The sequence below is a fragment of the Danio aesculapii genome, chromosome 9, assembly GCF_903798145.1.
Source record: "Danio aesculapii chromosome 9, fDanAes4.1, whole genome shotgun sequence".
NCBI lineage: Eukaryota > Metazoa > Chordata > Actinopteri > Cypriniformes > Danionidae > Danio > Danio aesculapii.
In genome coordinates, this window is record NC_079443.1 from 30,203,080 (window position 1) to 30,216,643 (window position 13,564).

Genomic DNA, 13,564 nt, shown 5'->3' on the forward strand with positions numbered 1-13,564 from the left:
CTGAAGGTGGAATTGTAATTCTTTCTTTAAATATTTCCCTAGTGATGTCTTATTTCTTTCAGTTCCTTTAGCAGTTGTTAATTTTTTTAAAGAAATTTTTAGGCTCAAAATGATTAGCCACCTTAAGATTTTCTTTAAGATTGGCTAAAGAACAACCTACTGTTATCCAATAACTTGCCAAATTAACCTAACTAACCTAGTTAAGCCTTTAAATTGTACAGAAACCTGGAAGGGACGTGATGGTGGGGAAAAAATGGGTGGACGAAAAAAAAACAGTGATAGGAAAATATATATATATATTAAGTTTTTGTGTTCCTTTGCAAAGATGTTTTGCGTTATCTTGTTCCCACAAACACTTCCTGTTCACTTCATGTCCCTCCCATTTTTGCCGGGATTCTCCTGTATTTTACCATTCTCTATCATCCCATCATTAAGTATTTTCCCCTATTTATTGTGTATTTTTAAAGCATGCTGAATTGAATATAAAATATCTGCATTCACTTTCTTTCCATTAAAGCTGTGCGTCCATCATCGCCCTTCATATGCAACCTCTGAATTAGCGAATGTACACACCATTTAAAGTGACACCTCTGATGTCAGCCAAGTGAAGAGCATGAATCTTTCATTTTGTTTTGTTTGATAACAGAGGTGTCCCTGTAAGAACGCACAGATCTAGAATGAAAGCATTCTATTACTTGAAAAAATGTTTGTGCTCATTTAAGAGAAAATTAGTTGTGTTTAAAATAAAACACACAGGAAGGATATGTTTACATATTAGTGTATTTGTCCGTTTAAACACACACCCGAATTCCAAAGTGTTTTGCACTTTAGCTCCTCTTTAAATGGTGTGTACACAAGCTGATCTGGGAATAATTTATCATGCGTAGCGTGTCCATATACATGCATTCGCTAATTCAGAGGTTGCATATGAAGGGCGGTAATCGACGAACAGCTTTAATGGAAAGAAAGTGAATGCAGACATTTTTATTTAAATTTCAGCATGCTTTCAAGATTAAAAATACACGAGAAGTAGGGGAAAATACTTAATGACAGGATGATAGAGAATGTTAAAATACAGGAGAATCTCAGCAAAAACATGTATGAAGTTGACATGTATGAAGTGAACAGGAAGTGTTTGGGGAAAACCAGTTTTGCGAGGGAACGCAAAACATCTTTGCAAAAATGCAAAACATCATTGCGAGGGAACGCAAAAACTTAAATATATATATTTTCCTATCACGTTTTTTTTTCTCCCACTCAGTTTTTTTTTTTTCACCTATTTTTTCCCCCACTATTCACATCCCTTTCGGGTCTCCATAAAATTGCGCTTTAAGCTGAATACTAATATCCTGAAGAAGAAAAAACTAGTAAATATTATGTACCATCATCATGACAAAGACAAATGAAATTAGATATAGAAATTAGTCATTAAGGTTTAAAAATGTATTTTGAATATCTTCTCTGCATTAAACAGCACTTGAGAACGTATTATTTATTTGCCAAAATAAAAGTTATTTTTAGTTTTTGCAATAAACATTACATTTGCTACTTATAAATATTGTAACTTTACTACTAGTTTTGCTAATATTTGCCACTTATAAATACTGAATGTATAAATATTCAGATGTATATACAGACAACATTTGGTTTGCAAGCTATGCCATACAGTATATGGAATACCAAAGAGCTAGTAAACATGTGCTCATTGGCATGCAGCAGGGTATATGTTTAATCAGTATGCGCATTCTCTCATGACCTCAGTATTGTCAGTCTACCACTTTTCAACAGGAATGCAGATCAGAAATGCTCAAGAACACCTGTAATCTTCTTCACATTTGCTCTTCCGAAGGGAACATCTTATGGTCTTTCAGAGCCATTAACTCAGCATCACTCACAACTCACAAATGTCAGGACGTTTGACAGCTCTGCGGTCTCACTACCAGCCTTCCTTAAACTAATGTTTCATTTGTATTTCACTCCACTGGAAAAAAAAAAGATCAGTTAAGCTGGCTATTTTTGAATTTATACTAGGACTAACGAGGAACTTAATTAAAACAGAATTTAAATCTCTAAAATGCTTATTCGTTCTTTCAGAAAAAGTTATTATTCTTCACATTTTGTATTTTAGACACGATCAGGATTTACTGTATTTTAAATGAGCTTACTGAGAGTACTTGTAACAAGCTTTTGCTCATTAATAATTTAAACTTCTGTTATGCACATTACAAAAAAAGACCGAGTTTTGAGTATTTTCATAGCTCTGATGCAATTATAGATTGTCCAACAGTTAGCTAGTAATTCATTTGATCAGTCAAACAGTGTTCCGTGTGAAAAGGACTTTTATTTTACACTGCCAGTAAAAGTAGCTACAAATGAAAGCGTGGAAAAGCACTAAAGAACAGCGTGTGATTGGAGTGAGGTTTCAATTTCTTGTTCAATTTGAAGAGAAATTCTGCTCTGAACAATGCTGAAACGAGATAAAGTATCAGCACTTTGATTCCTCAGAAACAATTGCTAAAAGAAAAATAATAGCCTCAAATAATAGCCTTAGAACTCCACAACTCTAATTGGTTTAAAATAAAAAATAAAAAAGAGGCAACTAGCTGATTATACATAAAATACAGAACATACTGTATATTAGATGAAGATCATCCTTACAATGTTGCAATAACAGTGATCTGAGTTCATTTCCCCAAACAAAGCTGCTGTGATTTAATTTTACATGACAAATTGTCCTTCCTTTCTTGAAATTAACTAAGCCTTTTTATTTTTTGTGAACGGGTTATCATAAAGACAAACTAAAGTTGCTCAGTGTGGTGTCAAAAACTGTTTTACTTTAAAATAATTAAACAATTATAATAAAAGAACAAACCACTATGTATGTATGTATGTATGTATGCATGTACAGTTGAAGTCAGAATTATTAGGCCCCCTTTGATTTTTTTTTCGTATTTAAATATTTCCCAAATTATGTTTAACAGAGCAAGGAAATTTTCACAGTATGTCTGATAATATTTTTTCTTCTGGAGAAAGTCTTTTGTTTTATTTTGGCTAGAATAAAAGCAGTTTTTAATTTTTTAAAAAACATTTAAAGGTCAAAATTATTAGCCCCTTTAAGCTGTTTTTTATAGTCTACAGAACAAACCATCGTTATACAATAACTTGCCTAATTACCCTAACCTGTCTAGTTAACCTAATTAACCTAGTTAAGCCTTTAAATGTCACTTTAAGCTGTACAGAAGTTTTTGAAAAATATCTAGTTAAATATTATTTACTTTCATCATGGCAAAGATAAAATAAATCAGTTATTAGAAATAAGTTATTAACTATTATGATTAGAAATTTGTTGAAAAAAATCTTCTCTCTGTTAAACAGAAATTGGGAAAAAAAATAAACAGGGGGGCTAATAAATCTGACTTCAACTGTATGTATGTATGTATGTATGTATGTATGTACACTATCGGTCAAAAGTTTGGGGTCAGTAGAATTTGTAACCAAGGCTGCATTTATTTCATAAAAAAAACTGTACAATTGTGAAATGTTATTGCATTGTAAAATAACTGTTCAAAAGTAGTTTATCATTTAATTTGATAATTTATTCGAGTGATTTTAAAGATGAATTTTCAGCTTCATTCCTCCAGTCTTCAAAGTCACATGATCCTTCAGAAATCACTCTAATATTAATAATTATTATTATTATTATTAGTAATAGTAATAAAAGCAATAATGACTGTAGTAATAACTTCATTTAAAATTATATTCAATAAGAAATCAGTTATTTAAAATTGTAATAAATATTTAAATATTTAACCATTTTTTACATTAAATAAATGCCACCTTGATGAACAGAATCATTTAAATAATAAAAAAAACTTTTGACCGGTAGTGTTTGTATGTATGTATGTATGTATATATGTATGTATGTATGTATGTATGTACAGGGTTGAAAGAATTTTTCTATTTGCTTGCTGTTTACTCTCTTTGTTTATGGTTCTCAGGTTTTCTTGTTAACCTGTTTATCTTTGAAGTGCATTTAAGCTGTCTCAAATTTCTGAGGAAAACACTACTTGTGTATTTGTTAATCTATGTTTATTTATTCATAATAAATATAAATATATGCATATAATGTATTTATCCATGATAGGCAGTTCTTTTCCCTACTGTCTTAATAATGCACCCTTATTTTATCAATTAAAAATATATAAGTACACATAACATAAACATTCCTTATTTGTTCAAATGGTTTACAGTTTTTTCCCACAACATCAAAATAAAGAATTTAGAAAAATGTATATTAAAGGTTTAAATGTAGGTTTTAAAAATAATATCAAAGGTTTAATTGGTTGCACCATTAAATATAACGTGCAGTGTGAATTTTTAAAAAGATAAAGGCTATGATCTTTAATAAACTAAACTAGGCCACCTTATAGCACCAGCAGTTAAAAAAGAAACACTACATCTAAAACAAAGCCTTATGTTGACAGAGCATGTTCTCCCCAGAGAAGCGGCAGGTTGTTGCTTTTGTAGCATCACTAACAGCCTGTAAGCTGCAAGAATACAGATTGTGCTCTCAAGGGGAGAAAGACAATGAAATTCAGCAAGTGTTTGAAAATAAAACAAGCAAAAGATAGCGCCTCGGGCCCGGTCCTACATCAATCTGACACCAAAAAACACGACTTCATTTAGATGATCTGCTGATAAAACAACAGTTATGTTTCAACATAAGCAAACATTTAGAGAGCCAAGAAAAGCGCTAAGTTCTCAATTAGTACAGATCAATGCATTACAGTTTTGCTGAACTTGAAACAATGAAAAAATATGTGACTATATCAATGTGGCTGGATTAGGAATGTGCTAGACTACCTCTGTGTTTTTAGTAGCTTAGATTTGTAGTAAAGACTTAATATTATTTCTTATTACTTGAACAGATTTAAAGTTCACACCACAATAACAAAATATGTCATCATTTACTCATTCTTTCCTTCTACCAAGCATGGTTGAGAACACAACAATTGGAAAAAAGTTGGAAACATGTAACCGTTAACTTCAATAGTTGTAAAAAGAAAATATTACTATGGAAGTCAACAGTTACATGTCTGCAGCATTAAAATTTTGTATTTTGAAGTACTTCCTCCCTTTGTTAAAAAACATTTCCTAAACTTTTTAATCTACTTTGCAACAATAAGGCTGCTGATTTCAAATAGTGGCACTTCTGAATGAAAATAAGTAAACGATAATTAACAGTCGTTGAAAAAGTGATGTCCAGTCTAAAAACTTGACATTAAAAGTTCTTCAAATATATTGCTGTTATTTGGATGTAGATTTTATCAGCATATTGTGCATTTGTAATTGGAGGATCTAAAGCCTTTGCACATGTTCCACGGTTTAACTGTTACTTTTGTGACATTGCATATTATAAGGAATGCACAGGAGAATAGCTGCTAATCATTACAAGAAAGAAGCCATGAAACATTAATATCTGATTATATTTGAGTCAGTGTGTTGTTTTGATCCAGTCAATTGTTTGATCCACTTGTACGTATTACAGAATGAAACTTGTAAACCAGACAAAACATAATAATGCTATTGCAAATTATTTAATACTTTGCAAACGTCTCGGATGTATAGAGGTGGATTAGTCTCAATAATAATTCACACAAAGGACGCTATGTACTCAAGCATAGTTAAACTCACAAGCAAAATACTTATTCATTCATTTTCTTTTCAGCTTAGTCCCTTCATTAATCTGGGGTCACCACAGCGGAATGAACCGCCAACTTATCCAGCATATGTTTTACACAGCTAATGCCCTTCCAGCAGCAACCCCTCACTGGGAAACATCCATACACACTCATTCTCACACATACACTATAGACAATTTAGCTTACCCAATTCACCTATACCACATGTCTTTGGACTGTGGGGGAAAGCAGAGCACCCGAAGGAAACCCACGGGGAGAACATGCAAACTCCACACAGAAATGCAAACTGACCCAGCCGAGGCTCGAACCAGCGACCTTCTTGCTGTGAGGCGATCGTGCTACCCACTGCGAAACCGTGATGCCCATTAAAATACTTATTGTTTTGTGAATTGTGCTTTGCATGCGTATCATTCATTTGTACTATATGATCTGGTACAGTTGAAGTCAACATTAGCCCTCCTGTAAAATTTTTATTCTTTTTCAAATATTTCCCTGTGCTATTAGTTCTGTTTAACAGATTTTTTTCAGCACATTTTTTAAAAATGCAATAATTTTTAACTAATTTCTAGTCACCAATTTCTAATAGCTAATTTCTTGTCTTTGCCATGATGCTAGTACATAATATTTTACTAGATGTTTCACAACATACTACTAAACAGCTTGAAGTTAAACAGTTTAAAGGCTTAACTAGGCTAATTAGGTTAACTAGGCAATTTTAGGTTAATTAGATAATCATTGGACAACAGTCCAGTGATATCAATATATATAATATTAATAATATTATTAATATCTGTATATTATGAAATATTCTAAAATGTGCCCCATAATGTTTTTGAGATTGTGAAAAATGTACACTGCACCCTCTAGTGGATTGGTGAAGAAAAAAAAAACTGCAAAAAAAAAGTAGTCCAGGGTACATACATTATTTGTCGGTTCTCAAAAATGTAGTCCTGAGCACATATTTTCAATGAGCTTGGTTGTTTTTAAATCGCAGCCAAACTAAAATAAATATGAAAAATTTAGAAATATAGAAAGAAAAATATAGAAATTTAACAGGGAATTCTGGGAAATGTCCTTGCTCTGTTATACTTCACTTGGAAAACATTAGAAAAACCGTTATCATTTCACAGGAAGGCTAAAAATTGTGTAGGTTCCAAGCACACTCTATTGCATGAAAACTCTTTGACACGAACCTGCCTCCATACTGCCACTACTGTATATCCAACGGTTAAATAATATAGAAAATAAAAAAATAATGAAGGAATTTTTTTTGCTTTACTGTTAAGCCTGAAATAAGTTTTTCACCCACGTTTTTTTTTCTTAACTCTGCCATTGTTTAGACGAAGTCTCTACATGACATCTATCATCATTTTATGAACATGAGGTCAAGTCTGTGAGAATAAACACATGAAATCACCTTGCATCCGCCAGCGTTGCCCTGACAACAGCCCATGCTGCAACAAAGACGGCAGGAACACCTGTAATCAAACAGAACAAGGGAAAGTGTTTCAATAAACTGTTAGCAAGCATTGTAATGTAAGTGACAATTGACAAGTGACAAAGTGACAAGTGTAAGTCACTTTGGACAGAAGTGTCTGTTAAAGGACTATGTAAATATTCATACAGACAGTTGTAACATTATAATGTCACACTAGCTGCAAATTCAAATGGGAAACAAATCTTTTTGCAGTTCACAAAAAAAAGAAAAAACAAAACAAATGCTAATTAGGTGAATTTACATCAAGTCATTCGAGCAGCTGGCTAAGTTTTGGTGACCTAGTAACCAACAGTATACAAAGTTAGATGCATCCGATTAGTCATGTGGATGTAATGTTCACCAAGTCAGACTTCATTCGGCAAATGCATTTCCATTAGGGCTGAACAATATATTGAAATATTATCATTACTGCGATAAAAGTACTAAAGATTAGATATGCAATAAATTAATGCAATAGAAAAGTATATGCAATCGGTTAATATTTTATATTAATTTAAAGAGCCCATATTATGGGTTTTTGAAAATGCCCTTCCATGTAGTGTGCTCTAAGCAGCTCTAAGTGAAGTGAAATATCCAGCTAAGGCTTAAATCTGTAAGTGTACAGTGTTTAAAATTATTGATTCATCTATAAAAGAGTCGACTCATAGTGCTTCAAACGAGTCGTCTTGATAACGAGTCATGACGCGGCTACGAAACACAAGCCTCGCCAGTAGTTACGCGCGCAAACCCGGGAGATTTGAAACCTGCGGCCCCGCCCACTAACACAGAAAAAACACTAGACACACACACACAGACGCCGCCGGTCGAATGAAGTCACGCTGTGCTCAGATGGATAATATTGACAGTCTCTACCCAAAGATGAAACTGTGAAGAGTCAGTGGTTGAGGTTTATTCACTAGTGTAAGTACTTGCGATTAAAATTGTTGCCTCGTTTACTCTAGCTTGCAAATTATGTATTTATTGTGTTTTGTTACTTGTTAACCTGGTACAGTACACGCGGTTACTCTTTATATTCTCATATCGCATGTAAGCCACGTTGAAAACGCGACGCGTGCCGCTTTGTTTACGGATTCAACGTTAAATGCTTTTGTGAGCTCGCGTTCCACTGCCGTTAGTCGTTGCTATGGCCATCGTAAGCTAGGAGACAGGAGACTCGTGTCGATCTCCCTAGTTCTGAGGAGGAGCGTGATGTGTGTGTGTTTGTGTTTGTGTGTGCGTGTGTGAGAAAAAGAGCAGGTCGAGTGTGTGACTGCTAGGAGACAGGAGACTCGCGTCGCTCTCCCTAGTTCTTCTGAGGAGCTGTTTGTGTGTGTGTGTGTGAGAGAGATAGAGAGAAAAAGAGCAGGTAGAGTGTGTGACGGCTAGGAGACTCGCGTCGATCTCCCCAGTTCTTCTGAGGAGGGTTGTGTGTGTGTGTGTGTGAAAAAAGCCTTACACTATGAAGCGTGTATGCACTGTGACTACTTTTATATTGTTGATTAGCAGCTGGGCATTTCACTCTGCCTCGCGCTGAAGCCTGTCACTGTCGACCAATCGCAGCAGGCTGTCATCGGTCCAATCAGCGCAGATTAGCTTCGCGCTGAGGAGGGGTTTGGGAACAAATGAATCGCTGAACGATTCATATGGGAGTCGCTGGGATAATTAGGTAAAAATAAATGCAGATTATAAGACCATCAAAGTGTTTTATGACCTTGCATGCATATTAGACTGTTGTTGGAGACCCTTACAACCTAAATATGACCCTATTTCATGTATAATATGGGCTCTTTAATATTATAAACAGCGTTTTTAGCTTTTTTAATTTTAGTTAATATTTTAATAATAAAAAGTTAATTATTTTTATTATTATTATTATTATTATTATTATTTTTATTTATTTATATTTTTATTATTTTTTATATATGTATATTGTCATTGTTATTTTAGGTTTTATTTGAGTTCTCGTTATTTTAAATTAAACTGAATGCAAATTATAAATATTTTCTTGGCAACTAAATGAAATCAAATTAAAGTTTTTTACTACATTGCTTTTTTTATCAATTATATTTAATTCAAATAATATAAATAATAATAAAAATATTTTTTAAATAAAGTAATTTCAAGTAATAAAAATAATTTAACTTATGATTAGAATTTTAGCTTAAATAACACCAGAGACAGTCTGAAAAGCTCCTTTATGAAACACACATATGCATGTTGGTGTTGATGGTTTACAAGGACTCATTTATATATTATACGCATAATAGGTGGTAATAGAGACATCCGATTAGTCATGTGAATGTAATGTTCACTAAGTCAGAGTTAAGTCAGATTTATTTGGCAAATGCATTTTTTTATTAGGGCTGAACAATATATTGAAATATTATCAATACCGCAATAAAAGTATATGCAAAGAATTGGATGCAAGATTAGTGCAATAGGTTAATAATTTATATCAATTTAATATTAATATTATAATAAATGTTATGTGCCAAGCATAGCTTTTATGTGTCAAGCATAGGTTTATGCAAATCTGACCAATCAGATCTTTTCTTGCAAAAGTGTTATGTTTAAACATGCAATTTAGTCATTATTTCCCTAAACTAGGCTATTAATTTGTGCACCTTTTAAGAATAGATATCAGCACATTGGATGTTGTCTTGTGCAAAATTCTTGTTTTCTTTTAAAGGTTTTTACAGAAGGGATTTTAGAAATATCTTTTCATTCATTTGAATATACTGTGAATAGCCAGTAAAGTACATTTTCACAACTTTGTAGAATAAAATGTTATATAATCAGTCAAATAATGTGTTAAAATATACCTCAGTTAAAAAAAACAGATGACAGATATGAATAAAACATGAAGTTGTGTGCATGTGCTGCTGAAGTGAAGATTTATGGCTTTTTAATGGCTTTAAAAAATATATGTATTGCAATTGAAATCCACCAACATACATTTTTAAAAAGTATAATTAAAGAAGCAATAAAGATGTAGCTGAATGTTTTCTTTGCATTTAACTTTATAGAACAAAAAACAATTCATAAAAAGCACTACATGACAATCCAAAAAACTCAAAATTGACAGGTGCATGAAAAAAGTCAGTTTTGCCTTAATGACATTGCATCTCTTCGTATTAAATACACTATACAAACAAGAGTTCAAGGTATTTTGAGTTCCTAATTTAGCATGCACAGAAGTGAAGCCGAATAAATTGCGTGGAAAAAAGAAAACATCATGTAAACGGATGTTTAAAAGTGTTAAGACATTTTAGGGAGGAACTGAAGCATGACTCTAAACCTTTAACGCCTCACCAGGGGATCGAGAGCGCCTGCGGAGACTTGCTCTCATAGATGGATATCCTGCAGAGTAATCATGATAAAAACGCTGCTTGTTTACTTATTGCCAATGGAGTGTTTTTTATTCCAAACACTGGACAGGGCGCGCATCTGTTCTGGCTGGAGTGTAAGAAAACCTGATTGAATATTTCAGTTCTGACAAAATGATTATTATTTCAGACTATAAACGCTTTGCCTCGATGCACAATCAGTCTTTGGGATTGAAAACTAAAAGCTAAAAACTCGTTTTCGATTCTGATCATGTTGAAGTTTCCACATGCCCTTCATTACACACACAAGTAAACAAAAAATCAAGTCTTCGGTGACTTTTTGTCAGTAATAAATATTTATATGCATATCTCAACATGACCAGATCTGTTTTTTTACCCTTGGTTGAATTGGTATATCACTAAGCAAGATATATATATATGATTCATACGGATATCAATCTGCAAATAGTAGATAGTAGGGGTGTGCGATGTTTAATATATTACAGATTATATCCTTGTATCCTTAAAATGCAAAACAAAAGAAAACGTTTGTTAAATCAGGATTTAGATTTTTTTTTTTAATCTTACAATTTAAATTGCATCTATTGTCATGGTTGTAGGTGTGTGCGCACTTCTGGTATTGTCTGTGTTGTTGTCACATGCATGTTTTGGTTTCTCCATGCCATGTGCAATGTTGTGGCGTGTCAGTGTTGTTATGGTCACGTGGTTTATTGATCAAAGCTTTTCTGATCAGCCGATAAGCTGTGGCTAATTACCACGGCTATATCTGAGCGGCAGAACTTTGTTACATTATCAGTTTGTTATTGTTTGTTCATGGTACTCCGTGTCTTGTCAGAACTTTTGGTGGGCTTGCTCTGGATATCTGGTCTGTTTGCCTGGTTAGCAGCTGACCTCTGGATGCTATCGACTCACGTTTTGCCACATTTTGTGAACTTGTTTACACTGTTTTTGGACTCTATTACTCTATTATTTTTCACCTTGGATTCATCTCAGTTGTATTATTATTTTTGTGAGCGTTACATCTATAAAAAACTAAAACCTAATTTATATTGTGAAAAATAGATATTATTATAAATGGATCTAAAATATTATTTGGACAATATTTAGTTTCTATTAATTTATATTATTCCTTTTCTATTTCTAGTACTGTATGGCTTCATTAGTTAAAATTTCATCAATACTTCACATATTCATTAAAAATTTAATTCATTCAGCTGAATGAGGATGTTTTATTGAGCAAATCAAATGACCCAATGATTGATTCACAAAGATTTCTGTACGATAAAAATTAATATTAGGTTAATATTAAAATTAATTAATATTATGCTGTATTTTGACAGATTTCGCAAAGGCTTCAGCTATTCTGTCAGCTGGTACCAGCCTCAGTTTTGCGACTTGACTTGTGCGGTGTCTATCGATGTCTGGATTAGAGAGAGATTGAGATGAGGTCAAACCTCAGATTCGATGTGTGGCCGTACGTCACAGTTACTTTACTGCAATTTTGGAATATTGGCTCATCTAAATTAACTTTCCATTTGATTAAAAGCCGAAATATTGCCAGACAGACAAAGCAACTTTCAGTTTTGGAAGACAGAGGCTTCAGTGATAAAAGATGCACACACAGGATACACTCTTGTAGGCATATTCATTATTGATTTTTTAACATCAAACGCATAATAATCAAGTGCAAAAAAGAAGAGCTGAACTTCGGAATAAGTGCTCACTGTGGTTGCTGCGATGGTTGCTTTGTTTCTCTGCAGTTAGCTTGTCAGTGGCCCGGTATTGCTAAATCACTTTTGTTTTAATAAAAATACGATTATTTATTATTAAACATTGTGAAATGATGGTCGCGTGATTTTTAAAATAAAAGAATGCGTTGCATATTTATGGCTACTTATCTTATCTACCCGTGACCCACCCATAGTTAAACATCAAGAAGCCTACTTTTTGATTAGCTGACCAGCGGATTAAAGGCAGGACTCTGAATATGAAAGAATCCCGCATATCAGGGTTTTATGCGTCCCCAATATGCAATGCCAAGAGAGTGACTCCATAAGGTAACGTAGCCTACACTGCACACACTTTGTGTAATGTGTGAAGTCGTGGACGCATGTCAGTGCAAGGATAACTCATCCTTTAAATGTCCATGCTTAATCGTTAATAGATAAGGTCTGGATTTGCAGGGTTATCAACAATGTGTGTGTATTTTTGGCTTGGTACAGCCTTCTGTTAAAGATTTTTGTGTTCATCCCTGATACAGACAAAAAAACAAAAAACAAAAAACAAAAAAAGCAATGCCAATAAGCATGTGTGCTCACACATTTCCAGGTACTCCTAATTGAAAAACATCCGACCTTTTCCGAATGTCCCAAGCACTACAACTAACCAAGCTGCTTCACACTTTGTATGGAATATACATATTTCAGTAATAACGGCAGACTAATTACCTCAGACAAACACAAAACATCCGCGCACGCTTGTCACTTCAGGTCGGACTAACAACACACACAAAAATAAGTGCCTTATTGCAACAGTAAGAAGATTGTAAATAAAGAAGGATGTAAGGATGTCACCAGAGTGCCGTTTTGGTTTCTTTTCTTGTGCATCCCAGTTGTAATGTTGCAGTATGTATTTAAATAATGATGATTAGTTCCTTTAAAAGCTCAGATTTGATTATCATAATTGTTTTGTTTACAGAGTTTGAGGTTTACTGTATCATTATTATTGACACCTTACAGATGTTGATATACCTTAAATTTTGCTTTGATTGTTCAGTATTTACACTTTACCATTTAACCATTTGTTAACCATTTTACCATTTACCATTTGTAGCATTTTATTTATCAAGTTTAAGAGTCTCTTAAACATTTATGCTTATTCTAAAGAGATGAGATATTTAGTTTAAATATTTTTGTTTTTGACTATTAAAACTATTTTCCTTTATAATGTTGGTAAATTAAAATAAAGTGGTTAAAAATCCTAATACTCCTAAACATAGTTTTTTTATCGATATTGAAGGATATGAAACATGATACTGT

At 33.2% G+C, this 13,564-nt stretch overlaps 1 protein-coding gene across 1 annotated transcript in view; it reads right to left on the reverse strand.

The window, feature by feature from the left end:
* Nucleotides 1–13,564, reverse strand: part of pth2ra (parathyroid hormone 2 receptor a) — a 108,152-nt gene that overhangs the window by 30,747 nt on the left and 63,841 nt on the right. The window contains exon 8 of the mRNA XM_056465716.1: nt 7,120–7,180. Within this exon, the coding sequence (XP_056321691.1) occupies nt 7,120–7,180 (61 nt within the window). The remainder of the gene's footprint in view (nt 1–7,119; nt 7,181–13,564) is intronic.